Source organism: Pleurodeles waltl, chromosome 2_2 (assembly GCF_031143425.1).
Source record: "Pleurodeles waltl isolate 20211129_DDA chromosome 2_2, aPleWal1.hap1.20221129, whole genome shotgun sequence".
NCBI lineage: Eukaryota > Metazoa > Chordata > Amphibia > Caudata > Salamandridae > Pleurodeles > Pleurodeles waltl.
The window spans coordinates 583,796,974-583,824,752 of NC_090439.1; the positions used below are offsets into that span (position 1 = coordinate 583,796,974).

A 27,779-nucleotide genomic window follows, 5' to 3' on the forward strand; every position below is an offset into this window, starting at 1 on the left:
CGAAGAAAAGTCAGGCAGTGCAGAAGTAGACCATCTCCAGATGAGTTGTACTTTGCTTTAAAAACTGCTACACACTGGCCAAAAAGCAACCCCCTGAGGGTTTGCATGCTCATTTTACCCACGCTAAAGCTGCGACCACTGCGTTAGCATGCGGAGTTCCAGTCCTTAACATCTGCCAGGTGGCACACTTTTGGCAAACACTACTGACTGGACAGTCAGGTCCATAGAGACGGGCTCTTTGCCAGTTTGGTCCTGTAAGACGTTCTAGAATAAACTTGGTTCTCAAACTCACCTCCAGGGATGGTATTTCTTGGGTAACTATTCAAAGGTGAGGAATCTGCAACTAGAATTCTCTATCAGATGAACAAGTTACTTATCTTCGGTAACCTTCTTATCTGGTAGAGACCATATCTAGTTGCAGATTCCTTACTGTCTGCTCTGCGAACTGATTACTAGGGGCGGGGATTCCCTTTTCAGGGCTTTAATTTTGATATACCAGTAGTCAGTTTTTTTTAATGGCTCTGCGCTTGTGGCATGGAAAGTTGTGAAAATAAATAAATGACTTCAGCGAACTGGGGTGGTGCATATATAGGAACCACAACATCCAATCCGTTGCACCCTATGACTGACGCGGAGTTGATAGACGCCACCTAACTGCGCAAAGGGGTACTGGTCATGAAAATCATCCAGGTCTATTCTGCCACATGGGGAGAATTCAAAGGTAAGGAATCTGCAGATAGATATTGGCTCTAGCAGATAAGGCATTACCGAAGGTAAGTGACTAGTTTTATAGGCTGTAATACTACAGCTAACAAATCAGGGATTATGAGGGCTAAAAAAGTTTTCGGGGGTTTCTTCCATTGCTCCCCCTGCTGTGACCCGCTCCTACCCCTCCCTTGAAAAGCCCTCACATTACTATCTGGCATTATTAGATGCCATATGGTCGCTATACGAAAGGCGGAAAAAAAATGTTTTATTTGGTGCCCTCCCCTTTACCTACCACCCCCCTCCCCCACAAGACTCCTCCACGCAGTGGTCACCCTTTACTGTACTATATTACACAAGCCTCATCCCTTCAGCGGCTCACACTTTTCCTAATGGACTCAATCAGCATATTAACCTCCTCCACACTTAGGTAATTATATATTTGATTTTTCTACATTAAGTGGAGCATGGCTGGGATTTTTATCTGAACCTTTGCTCCGAACTTTTAGAGTCCCTCCGTTATTCTGCCCTGCTCATATTGGCTTTGTTCCGTGGCCTTTGTTGGTAAAGGGTCCACTTCTGAGAGCATTTCCTAATATGAGCTTTTCCACCAAGTATGAGAGAAAATTTACCAAGATCTTTCTAGGTTTCTGTCTATTGGGAATCCTCCTAAATGGGTACCTGTGTACTAGCTGGATCTCTTGTTCCAAATTCACTTCAGGTCTGTCCTAAAGGGCCGTATCCCTGAGGAGTGATATTTTGTAGCTTTTTATATCGTCCTTCTCTGCCTCTGGGATGTTGAGGGTTCGGATGTTATTCCTTTGGTATGATTTTCCACTTGCTCCAAAGTCTCCCCCAGTGCTTGGTTTTGTTTCGTAATGATATCAATACCTGTCGCATTCTTACGGATATTGTGCCTAGCCTGCCTGACCGTCTCCTCCAGAACTCTGGTAAATCTGGTCACTTCATCTAATTTCTAACTCGAAGCTTGCCAAGAGTCTTGGATGGCCTTTTAATTAGCCTCTGAAATTGCAACCTGTTCATCTCGTTCTTGAGGCTCAGAAACATTGAGGTTGTTCCCTCAGATTGCATTATGTCTTCACTCTCACCAATTACCCCACCGTCTGCTGGGGTGGCAGAAATTCCCTGTCCCTCATCACCTGGGACTAACCAAGACTCGACCCTCTTCTCAATCTCTGCTGTAGGTGCCAAGGCCTTCAATATATTGCTGAAGGGTAATGAGGGCTCAATCTGAAAGGAGTTCCTCACTTCAGAATTGTGTTGCACATTGATTTCAGGTATATACTGTTCAGTTAAGAGGCCTATTACGACAAACAGTAACCATGCTCTAACCTTATTCCACATTCTATATGTATAATTGTTATGATAACATATTTAAAACCTCAATAAACAGATTCAAACAATTCAGGTATGTTCAGGCCTTCCAACGCTGGTATTCTCCACAGAGGGCCTTTTTTCAGTCAGAGGCATAACTGGTGATGCTATGACTGTAAGTAATGAATTTGAAGACGGAGTCACTATGAGTTGGGTGCTAGCCTTTTCCTTCCCTCTCCCCACAGTTCCAAGAGGTCTGTTATGCTGGCCAGCGGATCGCCCCCTTCTAGCATTTTTGGCTTGCGGGAAGAACTCCCAATATCTCTCCCCAAACAAAGACCTTTTTTGGCTAAACTTTGAGAGCCTACCTGTTCAAGGCCAATGCTGAAATGGGGGTCCAACCTTACCTCAGAGACAGCACTGGGAGGGGGCGTGGCCTGGGAAGTATGAAGGGAGCACCTGGAGCGCAAATGTGGTCCTCTCTCCTCCATATCACTGGTCTCCCCTCTCTTCAGCCCCTGTAACAGCGACAATCCTCCCTTTTCTTTGGATTGATGTACCTTCTGAATCACTTGTGGGAGCAAGCTATGTGGTCTAGTTTTCCCACCACCTCTACCCTTGTTTCCTGTTTGCTTCTCCAGGCCAGAACCAGTGGTGCGACATGGCACCCAAACCAGTGCCTTTCTTCCTTGCTGTAGCTCCCACACTGCCACCTCCCAACAGAGAACTCCTGTGGGGCCAGAGCACTCCTCTGCTTATACTCAGGGCATAAAGGACATGGCAGACACTCCCCCAAGCTCCAAAAAACACCTGAAGCAAGCAATAAATGCAAAAATCAGCGGGTTCGGACAACATTCCCTTTGAGTTTTTAAAATATTAAGGTAGGTGGTTATACCCATATGGGAGAAGCTATTAAACTCAATTTATCTTGAGGGAGCACAAATCCCTGTGTCTTGGAAAGAAGATACTTTTGTGCTAATATTGACACCAGCTAAGGACCCCAGGAAGGCAGATTTGTATCGGCCTATTTCATTACTAAACACAGATTATAAGGTGTTGACCAGCATTCTGGCAGGTAGATTTGCATCTTTAGCCATGCAAATAATCCACTCATACCAGAAAGGCTGTAACCCCAAGCAGCAGATCCATGAACCCACACACAGCCCATTGGCACAATTGATTTTGCTACTGCCTACTCGGATCCTCTGGCTGTATTCATATTGCATGAGGCCAAACCTTTTGATAGAGTTTGCAGGGAATATCTGTGGGATGACCGGAAGGTAATGAATTATACTTAAAACTTTATCTCCACTCTCCAAAAACTATATGATGCTCCGTCTGCTAGAATATTACTCAAATGGACATTGACTAGGAGCTTCTGCATCTTAAGAGACACCAGGCAGAGCTGCCCTCTACCCCCCACCTCGGCCCCCCTTCTATTATTATATATTTATATAGAGCCATCTGCTCAAATGCTCTGGGGAGATCAGCAAGTAGCCCTGTTTGAATCACAGGGGTTTAGCACTAAGATAGCCCTTTATGCGGATGATGTGTTATTTTTACGGCAGATCCAGACACAACTATCCACAGAGTAGAGGAGTTAGCAGAAGAGTTTGGGGCCTTCTCCAGCTATTCTGTTAACAAAGATAAATCTGGCATCATGTGTTGGAATATAGTGGAACAGAAGAGGAGTGTGAAGCCAGAGTTTAACTATCTGTGCAAATCCATAGTCCGTCTCTTGGAAGCAATCCTGGCTCATAATTTGCGAAGGGTCGCTTGAGAAGTCAATACGTTGCTCACAAAGTGGAAGAACTTCCCACTCACCATTTACAATCAGGAGAATTTAATCAAAATGAACACCCTGCCTAAACTGACACACCTTTTTAACTGTATACCACTGTCCTTCCCTGAAACAATTATTGCAAAAATTGAGAGGAAAATAACTTTTCTATGGGCTGTGGGGGCAGTTAAATTGGCGTGGAAGAAATTGAGGCATAGATTGGAGAAGGGAGGCTTGGCACTATGCAATCTGAGGAAATACTGTTCAAAAAATTACAGGATACTGCTAGGAATTCCTGATAGTTCACTGTGGGGCTGACTGTTGGCAGTGGCTACAGATCTAGGAACTAATGACCTGCTGTATAAATTTAAAGACCCAAAATTCTTTAAAAGGGTTAGATTGAAAGTCCTAAAGGCTGCCCCTAGGCTTTGGTTTAAAATTAGATGGGCTTTCGGTTTCTAATATTTTCAGATTATTCCCCTATTTGGGATTCCCCAAGTACTCCGGAGTGTCTAATAAATAGCTTGAGTTCTCCAATGAGGGACCCTGGCATAACAGTCTAGGGGGACCGTCTCGCTGCACAAGGCCTCCTAACTTGGGAGACACTCACAAGCATGGCTGAGGGGTGGCTTTGAAGATATAAATATATATACACTACTTTTGTAGCGTACTAGTAGAAAATTAGAAGTAGGCGGCTCCTGGGAGATGGTGACAAGATTACGGGACACCCAAACTATTTATTAAAAAAAAAAAAGTCTCCACATATTACTGGATGTTTGGGGATGCTGGGGCAAATAAGCTGCAACCCCCCCCCTTTTCAATCTGGAGAGATAAGATGCCAGAGGCAGATCTCGCATCTTTGTGGCATGTATCCTTCAAACTTTTATATGAAGTTGTTCGACGGCCAATTTAAAAAGGAATCACTTTTTCACGCTTAATAGGATTTTTTTTAACTCCCCAAAAGATTGCTAGATTTGCAAAAAATACAGATCCCTGGTTGTAGATATGACTGGCTTAAAGCAGACGACGAACATATGTTTTTCTTTTTTACTCCGCTCTCAAATATTTGGGATAATTGTTGCGAGGGCATGGAGAGGGTGTTCGGAGTTTTGATAGGGTCAGTCCTATGCTGGTTTTATTTGGGGTCGATATGTTAACTTGCAACTCTTTGGAGGGCTCCCAGCGATCTCTTCTATTTTACTTTCTGCTTCTTGCCAGAAGGTAAATATGTATAAAAAAAAAAATTGGCTAAATCCTCCCCACCAAGGGTAGTCATATGATTACACCAGGGGACCAATATGTTCCTGGTCTTGGTAGCCCATTTCTATGGTCGTGGCAGTCACTGGCACCAGAAGTGTGGTTGATTCTCAAGCGGGCCTGTGCCTGAAGTAAGTGCTTGCTCTCTGATATGAGGGAAATATATTTAAAAAAAAAAAAAAGAGCGAGTTCTAAATAGCGTCCTTCTGATGTATCTCTGCCAACCATGTGTTAGGTTAGTCATAATTAGATGTATAGTTATTGTCTCCAGTATAAATATCACCGCGGTATACTGTTCAATTTGCAATTGATTTTGACAACTGAAATGTCTCCTAGCTATGATAATTATAACAGCCGTTGACAAGGTTTGGCCTTGGCACATGACCAATTTATTTATGTTGCAAGCATGTGCAGTAGAAATTAAAAGTTTAATAATAAAAGAAAAAGATGATAAATTAAAAATATAATAATAATGGATTGGCCTAACAGCCGTGACACTTAAGTGCACCACTTTTTTGGGCAGATGTATGCTCAGGCCGAATGCCATCACACACCGTTTAAGAAATCTGATGGCTAAAGTAGCTTACCCATTGCCTCAAGCCACGGGTAGTGATGAATGGAAGCATAATGTGAATGACTGCTTAAAAACAAGTGGATGCAGAGGGCTGATCCGAATCCCCTTAGTGTACATACTTGTATTTATGATTTTATTTCATTTAAAAGGCTGGCAAACTTCTAAAGCTACCTTTGATCCAAATCTAAAAAGATCATGCTGTTGATAAATGACTTCATAAAAGAAGTATGTGAGAATTCTTCCACAGTAGCTCTCGGCAAAATGTAACAAATATTTCCCACAGGCCATATTAACAAGAATTGATTTGAGCAGGTAAGTTCCTTTGTCTGTTGAATAAGTAACAAGATGTAAGCCGTAGGTATCTTGTTGGTAATTAGGGGCCAGATGTAGCAAAATAACATTTTGCGACTTGCAAATAGCGAGTCATTGCGACTCGCTGTTTGCAAGTCGCAAAATGTTATGCAGAACGGTGTCTCAGACACCGTCTGCAAGTCGGTATGGGGTCGCAATGACCCACCTCATGAATATTCATGAGGTGGGTCGCAAATTGCGGCCCCATACCGACTATGGGCACTCGCAAACATGGAGGCCTGCTGTAGTCAGCAGACCTCCGTGTTCGTGACTGCTTTAAATAAAGCAGTTTTTTTTTTTTTAAGTGTAGCCCGTTTTCCTTAAAGGAAAACGAGCTGCACTTAAAAAAAAAAAAACGAAACCTTTAGTTTCGGTATTTTTTCAGGGCAGGGAGTGGTCCCTTGGACCACTCCCTGCCCTGAAAAAATGTTTCTGGGTCCAGTCACAAACTGGAAGGGGTCCCATGGGGACCCCTTCCAATTTGCGAGTGGGTTACCATCCACTTGAAGTGGATGGTAACTGCAACACCATTTGCGACCGCATATGCGGTCGCAAATGGTGTTGCATACCACTAGGAATCGCAAATAGGAAGGGAACACCCCTTCCTATTTGCGATTCTGAAATGCATTTTGCGAGTCGGTCCGACTCGCAGAATGCATTTCTGCATAGGAAAATGTGATTTGCAACTCGCAAACGGCAGTTTTTGCCGTTTGCGAGTTGCAATTCCTTTCCTACATCTGGCCCTAGATCCCTTCGCATTTTACCCTGAGATTGAGCAGTTTGCACACCCTTGTAATTTATGTTTTTTTACGAGGCTCTGAGTGCACGATCTTTTGAGACCTTGTGCCCAGTTGTATCTCTTCCTGTTACCCAGCCGCTTTTTGCCCAGTATGTGACCCGCTGTCCCTACCAAGTACGCATCTTAAATACAGATTTTGTTCATGTATCTTTTTCATTAAGATTGATCAAATGCACAGTCATATTGATTTTTGTTTCTCTCTCTTAGATTCAACTCTCAAAAATTGGGCCACCTTTCATCATCAAGAGCCAGCCCGTTTCCAAGGCAGAATCACGGGCCTCGGCGAGCACGACAGTAAGTGGAGGTCGAAACACTGGAGCTAGGACCCTTGCAGACATCAAGGCGAGAGCGCAACAAGCTAGAGCCCAGAGAGAAGCAGCAGCCGCCGCCGCTGTGGCTGCAGCGGCCAGCATTGTATCTGGGGGCGTCGGAAGTCCTTGTGAAGGTAGTAAAACTAGAACGCTAGCTCATATCAAGGAGCAAACCAAGGCTAAGCTGTTTGCCAAGCACCAAGCAAGAGCCCACCTCCAGCAACCCAGCAAAGATGGGAAGCCGCTGTTGAATTCAAAGGAAGAGACCCCGGCTTGCGATGCTCCCATTGCCTCGGACACAAAGGTGGAAGTGTCTACTGGTGTCATCATTGCTAACCCGAACTGCAGATCTCCTAATAGCAAGTCTGCCCATGGTCGCGATACAAACATTTCATTGCAAAAGTCATTTAACACAACTGCACTACCAGAACCTGCTACTGACGTGTCTTCACCAAGCTCTAGTGAAAGTCCAGCTGTGCCACATCCGACTGACAGAACACCTTTGTCTACCTCTTCCGAAGACAGCAGTGTGCCAGTGCTTTTTAATTCAACGCCTGTTCCAGTGTCTGTCTGCAGTAACACTATGCCAGGAGCCGTTCAAGAAGATGTCCCTTTTGCAGAAGTGATGGACACAACCTCTGTACTTATGGCTGTTGACAGTGCATGCACTACAGTTTCAGTATGTACTGCAAACATGCTGAAGCCCTCCCCAGGAGCTGATGCTCCTTGCACATCCCTTGTACCAAAAGGTAATGACACCAGTACAGCTTCTGATTTGACAGTCAGTCCTGTGGTTGCTTCTGTGGATGAGAAAAGACTGGAACTGTCAAATAAATCGACCCCAGTCCATACCCAATTTGCCACTGTGCCAGTGCCATCCATCAGAGTCAGTTCACCAAGTCCTGTCCCCAGTGGCTCTGTTTTTATTCCCCCATTGACTGCGGCCAACAGATTTTCTTCTGATAAGGGTATCCTACCTGGGGGTGATGAACAGAGTGCTCCCCCCAAAAGCACTACAGACACTGCCACAAGGCTACCCATTCCTCTACTTCCTGGCAACAGGGGGACAATGGCTTCTTTCGTAGACACTACCAAACTAAGTAACGTTACCTTAGAAATTGCCCCACCTACTGTAAGTGTGACTGACCTCTCTTGTAAATCTAAGCCATTAGTTTTTTCTCAGACTGCCACAAATAGATCCATCCCTTGTAAAGTGATTGTTGACCACAGCAATCATAGCACAACACTAAATTCTAATTTTTCAGCATCACCTCTGACGGACAACTTAGATGCTAGTGTGGACCCACAGTTCAGGCCTGCAAAAGCTGAATTTGTGCCAATGAATAAATCGTGTCCTCAAGTGTCTGTGATCAGCAGGCCTGAGGTAGTTCCTGCTGACGGAATGGAGCACAGCCCCATCCTGACTTCTGGAATGGCCAACTTAGACGAGAGTAATTCACAGGCCACCTACAGAAATCTTGGAGAATCCCCGTCTGTGCAGCATGAGAATTTAAATGACGCTGCTGTCCCTAGCCAAGTTTTCCCTGAAACGCTACATTGCCCTCCTTCCTTCCGATCTGGGGCCGATAGCAGCTGCAGCACTCCGTACAGTCTGAAGAATCGAATTTGCTGGGGTGATAAGGAGCAGTTGGGTTCCGACAAATCTGCGGCCAGGCAGCCTAACGTAAACCAGCAGATGGAGTACTCTGATGAAAGCACTTTCGAAAACATGAAAATGGAGCCTGCTGGCTACACACAGATCTCAAATGTGCATTCTCGGAATCTTCTAACAGACATCACCGACCCTCTAAAATCTGAAGTCTGTGAAGCGGAGAAGAACTTTGACTTAGAAGCCGAGGGGTTTTCAAGACTTGAAATTCCTTCAGCTGTTGGTGAAATGGCTGCAGGAGCACAGGCTTCTAAGACATCCGCTATGGATTGCGGGGAAGATTCTTTATCGCTGACAACGGAAACCTTTAAAAGGAATGCCAATCCCGGAAGCGCAGGATGTCGCTTGTCATCGGTCGAAGCTAATAATCCCCTGGTTACCCAGTTGCTGCAAGGCAACCTGCCTCTAGAAAAAGTCTTACCCCACCCGCGGTCAGGAGCCAAGCTAGAAATTAACAGGCTTCCCGTTCAGGCTTCCTCTGTATGTAAAATGAATACCACTGAGAGGAGCTGCCTTGAAAACCCAACATCCAGGTCTCCTACTCCAGAAGGAAAGGTGTACCCTTTGGGAGGCATGGCGCCACTGCAGGCGCGGAAGCGAGAGAACCATCCCAAAAAAAGGATGGCCAGGAATATGGGTGACGAAACGCATGCGAAGTGTGAGTCCAGGAAGCTACCCACAGACACTGATAAAGGGGCGCCTTGCCTGGTTCCTTCAAGTATGAATCATCTGGGGCAGGGGCAAGGTCAACCATTTAAACAGGAGTGGTTGAACAAACACACGGTTCCGAACATGATGGCCCACAGCCCGGAGATTAAACAGCAGAAAAGACCCCTCCCTTCATGCAGTTTCCAGCAGAGCATGTACCACGTTGATAAAAACGGGAGCTTTCACACTGACCCTAATGCCACGCATAGGCAACATTTTTACCAAATGTCTATGGCTCAGAGAGGTCCTGTTCCAACTGCTGCTATGATGCAAGGCTCCGCAAAGTCCCCTTCCGGCACGAATGCATTTGCATTTAACAGACATATAGACCAGAAAGGTCTTGCAGACCCACACGCTTCAGCACAGCCACTGAGGCTAGGGAATGTTTTCTCTCCTAGCCATCAAATGAAAGAAAGCGGCGACATTCCCAGTGCCCCTCAAAATATGCAGCATCCATTTTTAGTTCACCCGTCCCCACCCAACGCTGAAGTCCATTCTGATCAAAAGCATCCTGTAGTTCCCATGGAAACCACTAAGAGACTTGGCTGGCCTCCGCCTGTAAGCATCGGTAGCAATATAAAATCTGAGCCCGTTTCGTTTGAAGAGGGATTAGGCGGCAGCAGTAGCGGGGACGAAATGGCCTTGAAGCATGCTGCTTGCGAACAGAACGAGCTAAAAGAACATTTGAAAGCTTTCGCTTTAAAAAACTCTGACTTTTCTTCCTACTTGCCCCCTGAATCTCAGAAGCATTTCCCCCAGCACGTGCAGAAACAGACGCAACATCCGCAGCAGCACTGCGGGAGCTATCCCACCATTCACCTCGGCACCACGAACTTCAAGCGGGCTGCGTCCGCCATTGAAAAGTCCATAGGAATGTTGGGAAGTAGCCTAAACCCCGGCGCAGGCCTGCCCGCCCAGAACGCTCCCCTTCCTGTTCAGAAATTTGCTGACAGCAGCAGTGCCGATGAGTTGGAACTAAAATGCTCGTGCAGGCTGAAAGCTATGATTGTGTGCAAAGGCTGTGGCGCCTTCTGTCACGACGACTGCATAGGTCCTTCCAAACTCTGTGTAGCCTGTTTAGTTGTGCGATAGAAACTGAAACAAAGATACATTGTCTTTTTTCCAAGCACTGCAAAAGAGAAATATGAAAAGACAAACACAATATTTTTTAGTTATTAACAACAACCTTTTTCTTTGTTTTTTTCTGTGAATTTTCTCCGTTTCAGTGTTCATCTCTCGTATGACATTGCCAGGATTGGTAGGGCAGAAACATTCCTTGCAAAAGAGGAACCGTTCTTAACTGAGGACCGTGGTTTTGTAGGGCCCTGGACCTGGGGCGGAAAAGCAGCTGTTGACACCAGGCTTGGAAATGTCGTCTGTTTCTATGCACATAAAGTTCAACACCATTTCGAAATGTAAAATAACTCCTTCCGCAGAAAAAAAGGTTAAAGCACACTTACGCCAGGATCTCCTTGGTGAATCTGTGTATTGCACTCCACGCACAATCAACAAAGGGAACAGGCTGAAGAGTGGAGTGTAAGCCGGGCAGTGTTGAAGTGTCGCTGTTTGTTAGGTGTGGGCAATTGGCCTTTGTTTGTATTTATTTGTTACTAACTTTATGAACTTCGTCTTCTCTTCGGCCGAGTACATGGGATCGGCGAGTTTAAAGGGAAAAGACTTTTAAATATGTGATGAATGAAATGTTTGCAGACCCACACTCAAGGTGATGGCGGGTTAAAATTATGAAGTGCGTTGTTCCTTCCTGACCTCCACGGGTTGAACTCTGCCCAGATTGAGGATTTAAAGAATTATGTGAAAATATGGATGATTTAATTACACATATGGAGTCTCAAATTTCTGTTTAAATTATATTATTTTCATATGAATTACAATATGCTTCTAGACTGGGGGTGTCGGGCGGTGGCCCCTTTTGCCTGGAGCCTTGCCAGACATTCAGCCATATGAAATACATTTTCATACTCTAACTTGGAATTCTTTATATGTTCATGGCTTATGCTGATTCACTGGCAGGGCTACAGTCTAATTGGGGCAATGTTTGGCACAATGGTCTAGATCAAATCACTCTTAATCAGTGCTTTAGAAATAAAACTTTTAACGACGATAAAATCAGTAAAACAGCAGAGGAGTTATGTCCCTTTTAATCCAAAAATTACCAGATTTGGTACATATATTGTCAGGGCAACACAAATGACCATGTGAGTTTGTTGCGGTGCAAAGTTTTTCAAACTCCCAAGAATTTCTGCGTTTGAGGTTTTGAAAGCTCTTGTAGTATACCATCAAACCATACAGATTTTGATTAGTCCAACAAATGTTATAAATATAAAACCTGTAGTTTTTAGGGAATTTGATATCAAACCTCTGTTTCCTTAAAGGCATTTTCTACTAGCCAGCCTTACAATGTACAGTGTGGAGTTGTCATTTAAATCGATCCTAAAATTTATATTTATTGTTCCCCCTTTTTCTCAATTGCACACTTGCATCTTAAGTGCGGAACATTTTAAGTTAGTTTTAGCGTTTCCTGATGCATCATAGTTTCGGTTTTAAGAAATTATTTCTGTAGAAATGTCAGACACTTTAAGGAAGAGCATCTGTCACTCCTCTCTCTGAGGAACTCCCTGGTCTTGTACTATGTACAAGTGCAGCAACGTTTCCATGTGACTCTTATCAAACAGTGGTTATTCCTAAAATGCCAGTACACAAATCTATTTGTAATTTATTTTTCTCATAAATCTTGATGATCTATCTTGTTAATTAAAATGCTGTGCAGAAAAACATAAAAGTACAAAATAAAACCATCAAAAAGCAAAAATAAACACAATAACCTATGAAATGCAGTTAATAAAGGATTGCTGCAGTTTCAGGATAAATGGAAATTGAGAATTGTTACAGCAGCTTTCAAAGTCCATTTTTAACTACGTCCAAAATAAATGAAAAGTATGTAGATTTCCGAGGTAGCCGAAGGTTGATTCCAGAAAGAGACCACGTAGCCAGTGAAGGCCTAAGATAACGTCTGTGAGTCCTGTATTTTTAATTTTAAATATTTTTAACTGAGGAACAACCCATCACCTCAAACTAAAAGACTCTGCAAGTATTGCTAACTTCTTTGCTGGATTTCAAAGAGTAGTGAAACAGAGGCTTGGTCCAGTCTTGAGAGTTGATGCTATCAAATATATATACAGACTCTGGCAGCAGCATAAAGTATGTGTATGTGCGTGCGTGTGTGTGTTGGGGGCGGCACAGGGGAGGAATTCTGAAGGTAAGCCACAGCATATTGCTGAGTTATCTAGGAAATTCACTGAAACTTAAACTTCTACACAAAGTCTGTGGCAGGTAGTTTGCTTTTTGCGAGAAAGAACAGTTCTGTGTGATGTGTTTTAATATGAAACTTCACCTTAAGTATGGGGAACAGATTTTACAAATGAATGTTGGCGCTGTTCTAGGAGTGCCGTCCACTATCTCAAACAGCAAACATTGGCCAAATTACAAGCCTTCGCAGTAAGAATGAGAGTTATTCAGAGTTTAGCGGAGCAGGGCATCTGCCAAAAGGAGCTAATATTTCATCCATTGTATTTAGAGAGCCATTGACATCAGTGCACGCTTAACACGGCGGATCAGTTATCCACCAGTTATTGGAAGAAGTCCTACATCCCACAACTATAAGTAGGACTGTTTGTCTTCTTCAAAATACATGAATGGGCAGGTTTCCTAGAGTAGACTGCTGGTCTTTCCTGGAGCTGGCCACGTTCTCTCCTCTCCAAATCATGCCTGGAACCTCTTCATCCCTCCTTAGATATGTCTCTACTAATCACAACCAAAGTGCCCAACCTCCACCATTCTTGGTATGCATGATGACCATGCTCTAGTGCCATGTCATGCTGAAAAGGCATGTCTGCATTTATCCCTAGGAACTGTTAGCACAGTGCTGTTAGAAAAGCATTTTTCCTTGTATTGCTGGTGAAATGCCTCTTGGCGCTGTTGGACATTCACCCTATACCTTCATGAGAGAGAGCTGTTACTGCGGTGGAATATTTTCTTCTGACTTTTCCAACGTTTACATCTGGGTTTGTATCAAGATGCCACCTGGTGCTATCTTAGCACAGTCAGATGAAAGATACTTATATATCTTCCCTCTTCCATTTGGGCAAGATCCCTCTCTTAAAAGGACAGGCATTTATTGGAATGCATTACCACGAGAATGGCTCGCTTGAGTTTTAATATTAAAATCACAATCATGTTGGACATAAACGTAGCTGTAGCATGTCATGTTTTTTCAAGAGGACGTTTTAAAAACCAATCACTGGGGTAGAACTCTGAAAAGTATTTTCTACTAAACCTGTTAAGCTCAAATCGAGTACATGACAGCAACAAGCACACACAATACATTTGCAAGCTTTGCGATGTGATCGCCCAATTAAATTACAGGAAAGATATCTGTTTTTTGTTCCTTATTTTATGTGCTTTCATTGTCTACTCTTGCGAAGAGAGAGATATGATCTTGTAATATCTGCAGACCTCACACTGACTAATTAAGCTTCTCGGCTGCATGACTGAAAAACTCTGAATGGCCGGAGTTATTCAGGTATCCACGATGTAATAGGGCAAACCTTGGTGCAGTAGAATTCCCAGAGCATAAATGTGCCTATGTTTTATGAATATCCCTTCAATAGCATTAGTTTCGCAGGCCACATCAGTATGCACCGGTGTTCATATGTGATGCCAAAATGTTTAAAAAAAAAAATTAAAAAAAAAGAACACTCCTGTTTTGATTTTGGGGAGGAGCGGGCTAATGGCTGCCAATGCAATAAGATGCTAACTAACACATTTCATCAATAATCATCACTCGCGATTGAGAGTATCCTTTTCTTTGTTCAGTCCTGATAAATATGACTGAAAGGACCAAGAAACCCCTTTAAAATACTGCTTGCACTGCTATCTTCTTGGAAACACACCAGCCTGACTGGGAAACATGCTCCTAAGTACTTCTTCCCCTGCAGATAAAATACCCGAAAAATTCCGATTTATAGTGTTTTGCTTTAATATTCTGTTTATTTCGTAGGATAAGTTAAATCCAGTGCCAGTTAGAATATAGTACAGTATTTCCAGAATCATATACAAGGCAAACTACTTTCTCCTGTTTTTCTTGACATACGTTTTAGCGCAGCTTTTAATTCCCAATATATACATTCGTCTGTATAGGAGACTCTCCTGTAATTTGGACCAGATCTGCAGGTTTTCTCTTTAAACAGGTTATTTAGAGCATGGCATTCTTCTAATTTAATAACGTCTGATTCTAATTGGTTTGACACAGAGAGCATTTTAATTTACTTTTTATCTGGATATAGTGAAATAAACTGCCACGAAAGTTTGGAGTACTTGCCAAACACGTGCTATTAGGCACTAATGGTTGGTAAAAATGTATTGTGCGTATCTTTGACAGTGAATTTACTAAAAGCATGTCTACTGCTCAGATTTCACTTAGAAAGTGTGTTCCGAATGTTTTGTCAGTCGAAGAAGAAACAATCGCCGTTTTAGATAGTTGTCTTTCATCTGATCTAGAAAAGAAGCACAAAGTTGGAAACGTGCACCAACTACCTGTATGTTTTTAAGAACTGCCCTCTGAGGTCAGGTCTTAAAGAATGTTATAACGCATGTTTTTTGGTTGCACAGTCTTACATTGGTTTAGCTCACAATTTCCTTCTTGTTTCCAAGACAATACATTGGACGAAAGAGACTTGTGTGGCCTTAAAAGTTAAAGCACCATTTCATCTTTGTATTTATCTTGTCAGTGAAATTAAAGCTATCTCACAGTGAATATAGCGGTATCAAAGAGATAGTATCATGGTTGGGTCACAGCTTATGCCTAAGCATTGTACACCAGAAAATAGATGGAGTATGTGTTCTCACCATGATATGCCAAACATGTTAAGCGGTTTTATGACACAATACATTTTTGCCACTTCGTAGCAGGTGAAACCCAAACCAGTAATTTTCTTTGTTTTCATTATATTTGTTCTTTCAGTATACTCGTTGATGTCAGTTTTTGATGCTGTCCATTTAGATTACACTGAACAAAAGGCTGTTTTATTCGTGACCATCCCCAGTTGAGCAGAATGCACTATTCCAATAGAAGGGAAAGCCATCATATCATAGAAATGCACTTTGTATCTACAGGGAAGGCCCACCAATTCCCTTTTGCTTACATATCAGTCACATGTATGTCATCATCTCGATAGCAAGATGCTGTTCTTTGATGCTGCAGTACCCAGCGATACAATGTAGTATGGCACAGTGTCAAGAAATGCCTTACTGTTGTTTGTACTTTGATATATCACTCTTCTTCTAATTTAAAGTCATAGCTTTGGTTGAATATTTACCAGTGTAGCTTTCACTACAGTTCCAAAGTTTCCAGATTTAGCGTCCAAATAATTTCAGTTGAATTGGTGATTGTGCAGTTTTCCATGAAAGATGACTCCTCTGAAGTGATACTTGAGGCAGTGCATACCTTTGATGCAACGTCAGCATTTGAACATGTAGAAACGTGTTGCACCAAGCTAATTCTTGAATTTTATCCCAGGATACAATTAAGTACTGGCGTCCATATTGAAACTGTAAAAGTAGAGGGGTGAAGCGAGGGATCCCTTCTTCACAAACAATCATTAGGATTTTGTGACTTCCAGCCCTTACAATTTACTTTTTGCCTCCTGCAGGAAAGTGTAGTTTCTTTGCAGGTCTAACTCGGGCAAGGAAAGCAAAAATGGCTATTGACCCTCCGACCTACTTGCTTTATCCGTTTCTGTATTTTCCCAGGGGATCAGACGAAGCATGGTGGTAGTAATTCTCTGTAACTTTGACGGTATATTACATTACATGCTGTGTACAGCTGGGTGGCTTTGTTAAACAGCATTTCACAAATCAGCAGATTGCCAGGTCATAATACCCTTAAGTTTGCATTCTCATCTTTGCTTGTGTTGTAATTGAGAGGCGGATTCTCTCTGGTGAAGGGTAGTGTAATTGACTCTAATTTCATTCCCAGATCCCAGTTTCCACTGTCTCATTGCATAAAAACTGCAACCATTTCCTCATGTTTGTGCAGCTCTATTACTAACAAGGTATTGTAACTGTTACACTCAGTTTGCGTTATTTTAATGTCTCAGTAATAAAAAACAAAAACATGTCAAATGCTCTGTCTGACAGTAGTAATTGAAATTATATGCCCTAGTCAAAAAGGCTGTTTTTCACTCTGCAATGAAACCACATATTTGTGCTTGACGTTCTATATCCTTTAAGTATTGCATTCATTTTCCCAAGCTCAGGTCACACTGTGCTTATTAAAAATGCAACCATGACGTAAGTTGAATGTGTTGTCAAGCTATAGAAAAAACTTCATGAACACTTCGTTCCAGTGATGGTGAAAAGCCATACCTTCCCTAAACATGCTACAGTTTGTGGCACAATGAGGATATTAGTGAAGGCCACGGTCACCTCTACAGGCACAAGTGGCAATTTAAGCTCCCAAATTCATGTCTCTTTAACTTCTAATAGGGATACCCAGTCCACTGTCATACAGGCTCCAGAAACACCCTTAATATTTGGTTGAGAATAACATTCTGACTGCAGTATCTGAATTTTATGTGGTTTATTGTTCAGTCCTACTCTCTATCATGGTTCTTTCCCCATGCATTAGTGGCAACAACAGTCAGAGAGAGCCTAGTCCAGATATCTCCCAATAGGAGGTTTGTGCTTCCAACCTCTTCTTTGATTAACACGTTCATGTCTTTGTCATATGCTTCTTTCTACTCCTGAAATATATATCATACCTTCAAGACTCCAGTAAGAATAGCAACAATTTCCCAATTTGATGTTTGTGCTGAGTTTCTAGTATCTTGACAATACTCTAATCTAAAATGCCTCTGCTTGTCATATTCCCTTACTTACACTTTCCTTTGGTTTAAATTGGCTCTGCTTGTCCTAGTGCTTGTCAAAATCAGTACCTCAGTATCTTAGTCATGTAAAAACAGAACAGTGACATCCATAACAGCACTCTTTGGTGTTCTGTTCCTCCTTCCAGCCCCCTTATGCATCCTCACATAGTGCCTACTCTTGCTACCATGAGAGAAAAAGCTACCACCATGTGACATGTTGGTCTTTAAAAGAACTGCACACCATAATATGCTTTGCCCTACCTGAGTTTTTCCTTTATTAGATCTGAACCTTTTGCTGAACAGGTTTCCGATTACCTATGTCTCACCCTGCAAGGTTCATGAAACCTTCTCTTCTTGCATGTGCCTTTCCCTGTCTACCATGATGAAAGACACACATATGTTGCTGCATTAACTCTGAAGGCACTTGTATTTTGGTCCATTAATGACTCGCAAATACCTGAAACAAATGTTCACACAAGTTCAGTAATGCATGAAGTATAACAGTGTTTTTCATTGCTTTATCTATTTGTGTATATGCAGTGTATCCCCTTCCATCTTGAAAGATTGACAACTAAGTGCATCTAGTTGGCTTCCTCTAAAACGGCTGTAGGCACTTGATGGAATGATTTTGGCAAGCTTGCTGGTTAGGATATACCAGATCTGTGAGTTGCAAAGCAACAATTCCACCTCCTTTGTATGTCACTATATTTCCAACAGTGTCGAGGTTGGTTGAAGAAACAGCTACCATATTTAAGCCTTACAATAAATTAATCATAATCCCAGGAAAAAAATTCATGCTCCAAGTTTAGTTTTTGTGGTTCGTAATGCAGTCTATTTTGCCACGCATCTTATTTCTCAGATCTGCTGACTGCTTTCTTAGAGTCGTGGGAAACGGTTGATTAGCCCACTCCTTAATTCCCTTCCGAAGCTGCTAATAAATTAATTGTAATATTCTCAGTTGAAAAGCCAACACACCATTCTTTCCCACTACTGCAAACAAACTGCGCGTTAAGAAGTGAAAATTTCAAAAGCATCTCAACAGAGCGAGCTTCATGTATGCAATCAGGTGTGTCACTGCACAATAAGAAAATTATTTAAAACTGGTATAATTTAAAGGAAATCTCTTAATTTTGAGTTCACATTTGGCGTTGTGCTGTGTTTGATAGTGACAGAGAAATGTTGTCCAGAGGACACCTCTGATGTATTTGTACTGTCCGTGAATGTTACAAAAAGTGCTTTACGTTGTTGCCATAATTTTTATGTACTTCTCCTAAATATAGTGTTTCCTTTCACAAAAAATTGCCTTCTGAACTGGGGGGGTGATCTTTTAATACTTTTTTGTCAGTATTCAGAATGTTTACATAAGTTTGTCATTAGCCATGCAATGCCTTTTTTAAGGGGCAGTATTACAGTTCTTCTGCAATTGAAAGAGTTTTGACATGAATCCATACTTAAAATGCATGATGAATGTGTGTATGTGCGTGTGTGTGAAGGGAGACAATGTGCGTGAGATTAAGTGGAGTCCAAGCGCCTGATAATTGCAAAGACACAAAAAAGAAAAAAAAATCCTTCGGTTTTCTACCAAAGAAAAAATGCCACATTATAAACTCCCTAGTGTGTGTACATGATGTAAAGGAGGAGGAACTCATTACGACAAGAGTGTCTTATTCAACGTTTGCTTTATGCTTTCATTACTACCGAACTAAAATAACCATGTACAAGCATTTTAACAACAGGAAGGAGGACAGTGTTTTATGTAGAATTCAGGGATCATGCATTCTTTAATGGTGCTTTTATTTTGTTTGTTTTGTAAATGTGTCACTGTGGAAGTGACGGTTCACGATGCTATAAATTAAATACAGTTGTTTTGTCTTTGTTTTCTTGGTTTTTCCTCCCTCACACAAAAATGGGCTTCATTTAAAATATTTGAAAGAAAAAAGAAATAAAAAATAATATAAGTATTTGTTGACTTTTGTTTCTCTGTCTGTGACACATTTTATTTCCAGAAACAGGCAAATGATTTAAAGGAAATCGAATGTTCTGCAAATATACAATTCATGCCAAGCTTTAGTAGTTTATATTGTACAGTTTCTTAGTTAATATATTCACTTCAGAAGCAAAGACAAGTTGAACCTTCTCCTTAGTTTCTTTGGGCAACACATCCCTACTCTATTCAACACAGAGAAGCAGTCTATTTTCTCTAATTGTTAATTTTTAGTTTGACTCATTTGTTTTTCTTTAGATGTTTATATAGCTGGAGTCATATCAAAATGGTTAAGTGTTTTATGTTAACATTTTTGAAATATTATTAGTAACTAATTATTCTAAGTCCATTTCCTACCACCAAGCAGTCACCCAAACTATTTAACAAGAACTGGCAGGCATGGTAACTTTCTGCCTGGCTCACAAATATCTTCAGTGGCTCCAGTTATGATTTGCTGTTGTTCACCTCACATTAAGACCAGTTTATTATATTTAAAATGTATTCCATAGAGTAAACCTGGGTTTGCCTGGAGCATCTTTTAGATGATGTATCCAAATTGAATTTCGGAAGATTTGCAGCAGTAGAACTTAAACCTGGCCATTCATTATCATTGTTAGAAATGGGGTTTCTGGTTGGCTAGGGTATGCACCTCAGCCAGGCAGAACTTACCCACTCTAGTCAGGGCAAGGGAGTTACACGTCCAAGATAACCCCTGCTCACCCCCTTGGTAGCTTGGCACGAGCAGTCAGGCTTAACCCGGAGGCAATGCGTAAAGCGTTTGCACAACACACACATACATGTGACGCAATATCCCCACCACAAAGGAAACACAACACCAGATTATATAAAAATACACTGTATTGTACACAACGTAATTATTAGACCAACATCACATAACAGTACTATCCTGCTACCTTAGCAGTTGTCAGAACGTTACACATTAGTTACTCTGCAAACTAGCAGTAGTCACACATAACACACAGGTTACTCAGTATTCTGCAACATAAGCAGTAGTCAGGAAACACGTTATTACATTAGCACACTTGTCATTAGAATATCATAAAACGCCCATAGTAGGAACATTAGAAAATCTATGGCAAGTTAGGGAAACATATTAGCAAGTCATGTCCATAAAAGGAACATGTGCACACATATGTAAAAGCATCATGTAACAGGTAGGCAATATATCACAATTAGAAAAGTCTGTAACAAGAACTTCAATTATGATCCTATTGGTCCATTTAAAAGTACCTGGTAGATGGTAGAGGCACCTCCAGTGCCTAAGACGAAGAAGAAAGGGGCCCCCAGCGCTCCTCTGCGCAATGAGGGGGCCTCCTTAAAGTCCTGGGGAAGAGGGGGGCGGTACGCACCCCCTCTGTACTGCTGGCGGGCCCCTCATGGGGTCCGCGATCACTGGGGGCCCCCCGGGCCTCCACCGGCCCTCCTGTGGGGGGCCAAGGTCACCCAATACTTTAGGGAGAGGGGGGGCGCCTCGCGCTCCCCCCTTACTGAAACACGGGCCCCTCCGGGGACCCGTTAACTCCTGGGGTCTCCCTGCCACTATGGGAGACCCCGCAATCAAATACTCCTGGCCCGCGAGGGGGCCAACAAGAGAGCCGGGGGCCAGGGCGAGCCTCCGGTGAGGCTGCCGCCCGGCCCAGAAGAGCAGGAGAGTCCTCCGGGACTCCTGCAAGGGAGGGAGAGGCGCCCTCCTCTCCCTCTGCCTCCGGGACTCCTGTAAGGGAGGGAGAGGCGTCCTCCTCTCCCTCTGATGACGTTGCGGCCCCAGGTGGGGCCTGCTGGTGCCCCGGGGGCGCTCTGAAAAGATCGCGTCCCCCGGGAGCACGCTAGGAGCGTGCTAGCTCCTTCCTTGGCTCTCTCCAGTGCCCCGGGGGCACTAAAGTCAGCGCGATCCTCGCGCTTGAAACGAAAAGCCCTGCCCGGGCTGCGGCGGTGATCCCATTAACGAAAAGGCGCTGTGGAGAGCGCGAGGGCACAGTGAGGCTCCCGGGCTGCGGCGGTGATTTCCGTGGGCACAAGAAAAGCGCTTTCAAAGCGCTAAGACACATCAACAGCCCAGGTTGCGGCGGTGATCCTTTTCCAGCTATTGCAAGAATGCCCTTTTCTTGGGAAAGCATTCTGGGCACAGATTTTAAAGATCGTTGCAGGGGTCAGGGGCCACAGCACCCTGCCCCTGGGAACAACTAGGCAAGAAGGAGCACAGGGCTGGTGGGCCCAGCTACAGGCCAGCACAAGGGGTGCAGATGGTGGCAGTTCCTCCTAGTGACCAGGCAGGTCACAGGTCAGCACAGCAGCAGCAGTCCATGGCGGTTTCCTGGTGAGTCCATTCATCAGCGTCCTGTGTCCAGTTTCAAGTTCCAAGAATGTTCAAATTGTGGGGAAAATTCCCCTGTACTTATAGTCCATTTTTACAGTGTTTTACAATGATAGGGAGAGGAGGTTCCAGCCAGTTACAACTGGTTCTGGGAGTGCCCCCTCTCTCCTTTCAGCACAGGCTCCAAACATCAGTGGGGGGTTAACGACCCTATTGTGTGAGGCCAGGGCACAGCCTTTACAAATGTAGGTGTGCCCCGCCTCTCCCTTCTCTCAGCCCAGGAAGACTATTCAGTATGTAGATGCACCTCAGTGACACCTCCACCCTCCCTGTGTACAGGCTGTCTGAAAAGTATGCACAAAGCCCCAACTGTCACTCTGCCCAGACGTGGATTGGAGTCAAGCTGCAAAACACCAGAATCATAAGCACAGATAAATGCGCACTTTCTAGAAGTGCCATTTCTGTGATAGTAATAAAAAATACACCCACACCAGTAAGCAGTATTTATTATCACCATCACAACCATACCAAACACGCCTACGCTAGCCCTCATAAATCAGACAATACCCCTACACATAAGGCAGGGCATTTCTAATGCAATCCTATGAGAAGGCAGCACTCACAGCAGTGAGACACCAAGTTAGGCTGTTTGTCACTACCAGGACAGGCCATGCAATATGGCACATGTCCTGCCTTTCTACATACATGGCACCCTGCCCACAGGGCGTACTTTAGGGGTGACTTACATGTAGTAAAAGGGGAGTTCTGGGCCTGGCAAGTAAATTTAGATGCCAGGTCCCTGTGGCAGAAAACTGCGCACACAGGCCCTGCGCTAGCAGGCCTGAGACAGGTTTGAAAGTCTACTTCAGTGGGTGGCGCAAGCAGCGCTGCAGGCCCACTAGTAGTATTTAATTTACAGGCCCTGGGTATAGAGATACCACTGTACAAGGGACTTATAGGTAAATTAAATATGCCAATCAGGTATAAGCCAATCATACCAACTTTAGATGGGAGAGCACCTGCACTTTAACACTGGTCAGCAGTGATAAAGTGCTCAGAGTCCTAGAGCCAACAGCGAAAGGTCAGAAAAACCAGGAGGAAGGAGGCAAAAAGACTAGGGATGACCATGCGTATGGCCAAAAGTCCAACACAACCCCCTACCAGCCAAAATCCAGGGGAGAACAATCAATACCTTGATGTACTTTCCTGATTGGGGCGATAGAACAAGGACCCAGGCCCACAACAGCAGGGGCATGTTCCAGTTCTACGCCTTCCTGACTCCACTGGGATCTCTCTGTCAATGCGTCCCAGGCAGCCTAGACCAACCCACGGGGATTCTCTAGCTGCCAATGGCCAGAACCAGGCCCCAGGCCATCTAGGAGCCTCTGGTCTCTGAAACCATAATGAGTGGGGGGCGGTAGCCCCAGGTGCAAAGCAACCTGTCTCCACTCCATTTCTGATCAGTTCAGGGGCTCTACCCTGCCACTGATCCACCAACCTAGGGTCCGCACCCATAGGTTCTACAGGGGCTAGAGGCGAGGCTCTCCTCCCTCTACCCCTCCTTCTAGGATCCCGCCCTCCTCTCCTAGGAGGGGTATCACCAGAATCCACACTTGCCAGGGTGCTGGGTACAGCAGCCCTGCACAACTTTCTCGCCAGCCCAGGATCACTACCTGGCGACTGACCACCCAACCCAGGGACGACACCCTTGGGTTGCACCGGGGTCCGGGGCGGGCTTCCCCCTCCCTGAACCCCACTTCCAGAGTCCTGCGTCTCCCCACCTCGGGAGAAGCCACCAGAAGTTTCACACAGGGGGGTGAGCACACTAACCGCCCCCCCAACCAGGTCAGAGTTTACCCCCTGAACCTGTCTATCTAGTCCAGGGACGACACCCTTAGACTGGACCATTGCCCAGCGAACCAGGACTTCCTTGGGAGCACACCTACCCCCTACCAGATCAGAGCTTACCCCCTGAATCTGGCAATCCAACCCAGAGTCACTACCCTGCGGTTGAACCACTGCCTGGCGCACCAGGACTTCCTTGGGAGCACACGTACTCCCCATCAGGTCAGAGTTTACCCCCTGAACCTGATCATCCAACCCAGAGTCACCACCCTGCGGTTGAATCATTGCCTGGCGCACCAGGACTTCCTGGGGGGCACACCTACCCCCCACAAGGGAAACACTTTCCCCAAGGGCCATACAAGAGTCTGGCTGGCGCAGGTCTCCTGACCTCTGCCCATCTGACAGAGTCTGGATTCCCCCCAGCCCAGAAATGGTCTCACCAAGGTCATTCCTGGGGGGCTCTGCACTCAGAGCTGACCCCTGACCCTCCAGGTTCTCCACTGGGGCCCGCAGCCCCCTCTCAACCCTATGCCTGGATTTCCGCCTCCTCCGCTGTAGAGCGAGACTACCAGACACCAGGACCGGCGGAACGCTATCACCAGCCACCCGCCTAAATCCTAATGACAAAATGGGATCCTTCTGAACAGCTAGCCCTACGGCACAGGTTAGGCTCACCTCCTGGCGTTCACTCATGGAACCTTCAGGGGCCTGGGACGGTATTTTGGGCACCTTGGGCCTCAGCCCAGCCCCATTCCCTCTCCTCAGAGACGGGACATGGGGTCCCTCACCCATCCCAGTCCACTGGGACCTACCTGGGACACTCCATTCCTTTCCCACCACACCTTGTTGGGAAACACCTAGACCACTCTCATTAGGAACACCCCCTAATGTCACACCAGACCCTCTGGTACGCAACCAGAAGTCTGCCTCCTTTGCAAGCTCTCTGGGGTCAGAGAGCTCACACACTGACAAGTGTTGGCGTAACTCTGAAAAACAACAACGAAACAGGTGCTCTCTGAGAATCAGATTAAACAGCCCTTCAAAATTGTTTACTGTGCTACCCTTCACCCATCCATCTAGTGCAATGCAGCAAGCCTCCACAAACTCCTCCCAAGACTGGTGGGACAGTTTCTTACCACCCCTAAACCTTTTTCTGTATTCCTCAGGGGAAAAACCATACTTCACAATCAGTGCGTTCTTCACAGCGGAGTACCCCTCCCTGTCACTCTCTTCTAGAGTCAGTAGGGCATCCCTCCCCTCCTCAGGAATAAAACTCCCTAGGCCAGTTCCCCAATCCTTCTCAGGGATCCTGCGCTCTACCAGAGCCTTCTCATATTCCTTTAACCACTGACGTATGTCACCCCCCTCTTGGAACCTAGGTACCAGATCTATGGGTATGTGAGGAACCTCTTTGCTACAGCACTGTACATTGCTGCCACCACTGGACTCCACCTGCAACGCTGGTGAGTCCAGAACCTTCAGACTGCGCTCTAGAGCGAGTCTTTCTCTGGCAAAGGCCCTCTCTGCCTCTGCCATTCTCTCCTGTACTAAGGCCTTCTCTACCTCAGCCCTTCTCTCCTCAACAGCTAGGCGCGCTAACTGCAACTTCAGGTCCCTCTCTTCCCGCCTATCTCTTAGCTCATCAGGCGTCATGGAATGAGAGGTAGCCCTGCTTCTTACACTGGACCCAGCAAGGGACTCCCTATCACTGGGGCCTTCCCTGTCAACTGGCGTCCCCAACCGGTCATTCTCACCCTCCTGATCAGTCTCTCTACCACTCTCTAGGGATGAGGTCTGGGAGCCCTCCCATTGGGAACCCTCGCTACACTCAGGATCCTCTGGGTACCCCCTACGCACCCTCCCTCCCTGGGTAAATGTCACAAACCTTTCAAAGAAATTCAGAGATCTCCTGAGGTCCCCTTCTACAGGCAGCCCTCTCTCTCTACAGAACCCCTCTAATTCCCCCTGCGTGTAAAACGGCAGGTCCTCTAAATCAAAGGTAAGCCCCATCTTGAAAAGGTACAAATAACTCAACTGTGACAACCACAATACCCAAGCGTGAGAACTGAAAACAGGAAAAATGACCAAAGAGAGAAAGTTAAGAGAAGCCAAACATGTGATGGTCTAAACGCAATCCTTGTAGTGAAATAATGAGTCACAATGGTATTGTGCAAGCGCAAGTCCTATCCTCACCGCTGACTTCCAATGTTAGAAATGGGGTTTCTGGTTGGCTAGGGTATGCACCTCAGCCAGGCAGAACTTACCCACTCTAGTCAGGGCAAGGGAGTTACACGTCCAAGATAACCCCTGCTCACCCCCTTGGTAGCTTGGCACGAGCAGTCAGGCTTAACCCGGAGGCAATGCGTAAAGCGTTTGCACAACACACACATACATGTGACGCAATATCCCCACCACAAAGGAAACACAACACCAGATTATATAAAAATACACTGTATTGTACACAACGTAATTATTAGACCAACATCACATAACAGTACTATCCTGCTACCTTAGCAGTTGTCAGAACGTTACACATTAGTTACTCTGCAAACTAGCAGTAGTCACACATAACACACAGGTTACTCAGTATTCTGCAACATAAGCAGTAGTCAGGAAACACGTTATTACATTAGCACACTTGTCATTAGAATATCATAAAACGCCCATAGTAGGAACATTAGAAAATCTATGGCAAGTTAGGGAAACATATTAGCAAGTCATGTCCATAAAAGGAACATGTGCACACATATGTAAAAGCATCATGTAACAGGTAGGCAATATATCACAATTAGAAAAGTCTGTAACAAGAACTTCAATTATGATCCTATTGGTCCATTTAAAAGTACCTGGTAGATGGTAGAGGCACCTCCAGTGCCTAAGACGAAGAAGAAAGGGGCCCCCAGCGCTCCTCTGCGCAATGAGGGGGCCTCCTTAAAGTCCTGGGGAAGAGGGGGGCGGTACGCACCCCCTCTGTACTGCTGGCGGGCCCCTCATGGGGTCCGCGATCACTGGGGGCCCCCCGGGCCTCCACCGGCCCTCCTGTGGGGGGCCAAGGTCACCCAATACTTTAGGGAGAGGGGGGGCGCCTCGCGCTCCCCCCTTACTGAAACACGGGCCCCTCCGGGGACCCGTTAACTCCTGGGGTCTCCCTGCCACTATGGGAGACCCCGCAATCAAATACTCCTGGCCCGCGAGGGGGCCAACAAGAGAGCCGGGGGCCAGGGCGAGCCTCCGGTGAGGCTGCCGCCCGGCCCAGAAGAGCAGGAGAGTCCTCCGGGACTCCTGCAAGGGAGGGAGAGGCGCCCTCCTCTCCCTCTGCCTCCGGGACTCCTGTAAGGGAGGGAGAGGCGTCCTCCTCTCCCTCTGATGACGTTGCGGCCCCAGGTGGGGCCTGCTGGTGCCCCGGGGGCGCTCTGAAAAGATCGCGTCCCCCGGGAGCACGCTAGGAGCGTGCTAGCTCCTTCCTTGGCTCTCTCCAGTGCCCCGGGGGCACTAAAGTCAGCGCGATCCTCGCGCTTGAAACGAAAAGCCCTGCCCGGGCTGCGGCGGTGATCCCATTAACGAAAAGGCGCTGTGGAGAGCGCGAGGGCACAGTGAGGCTCCCGGGCTGCGGCGGTGATTTCCGTGGGCACAAGAAAAGCGCTTTCAAAGCGCTAAGACACATCAACAGCCCAGGTTGCGGCGGTGATCCTTTTCCAGCTATTGCAAGAATGCCCTTTTCTTGGGAAAGCATTCTGGGCACAGATTTTAAAGATCGTTGCAGGGGTCAGGGGCCACAGCACCCTGCCCCTGGGAACAACTAGGCAAGAAGGAGCACAGGGCTGGTGGGCCCAGCTACAGGCCAGCACAAGGGGTGCAGATGGTGGCAGTTCCTCCTAGTGACCAGGCAGGTCACAGGTCAGCACAGCAGCAGCAGTCCATGGCGGTTTCCTGGTGAGTCCATTCATCAGCGTCCTGTGTCCAGTTTCAAGTTCCAAGAATGTTCAAATTGTGGGGAAAATTCCCCTGTACTTATAGTCCATTTTTACAGTGTTTTACAATGATAGGGAGAGGAGGTTCCAGCCAGTTACAACTGGTTCTGGGAGTGCCCCCTCTCTCCTTTCAGCACAGGCTCCAAACATCAGTGGGGGGTTAACAACCCTATTGTGTGAGGCCAGGGCACAGCCTTTACAAATGTAGGTGT

At 45.4% G+C, this 27,779-nt stretch overlaps 1 protein-coding gene across 1 annotated transcript in view; it reads left to right on the top strand.

The window, feature by feature from the left end:
• Positions 1-19,393, top strand: part of ASXL3 (ASXL transcriptional regulator 3) — a 285,614-nt gene extending 266,221 nt beyond the window's left edge. Inside the window, exon 13 of the mRNA XM_069220097.1 lies at positions 7,009-19,393. Within this exon, the coding sequence (XP_069076198.1) occupies positions 7,009-10,581 (3,573 nt within the window). The 3' untranslated portion in view covers positions 10,582-19,393. The remainder of the gene's footprint in view (positions 1-7,008) is intronic.
• Positions 19,394-27,779: the final 8,386 nt, after the last annotated feature.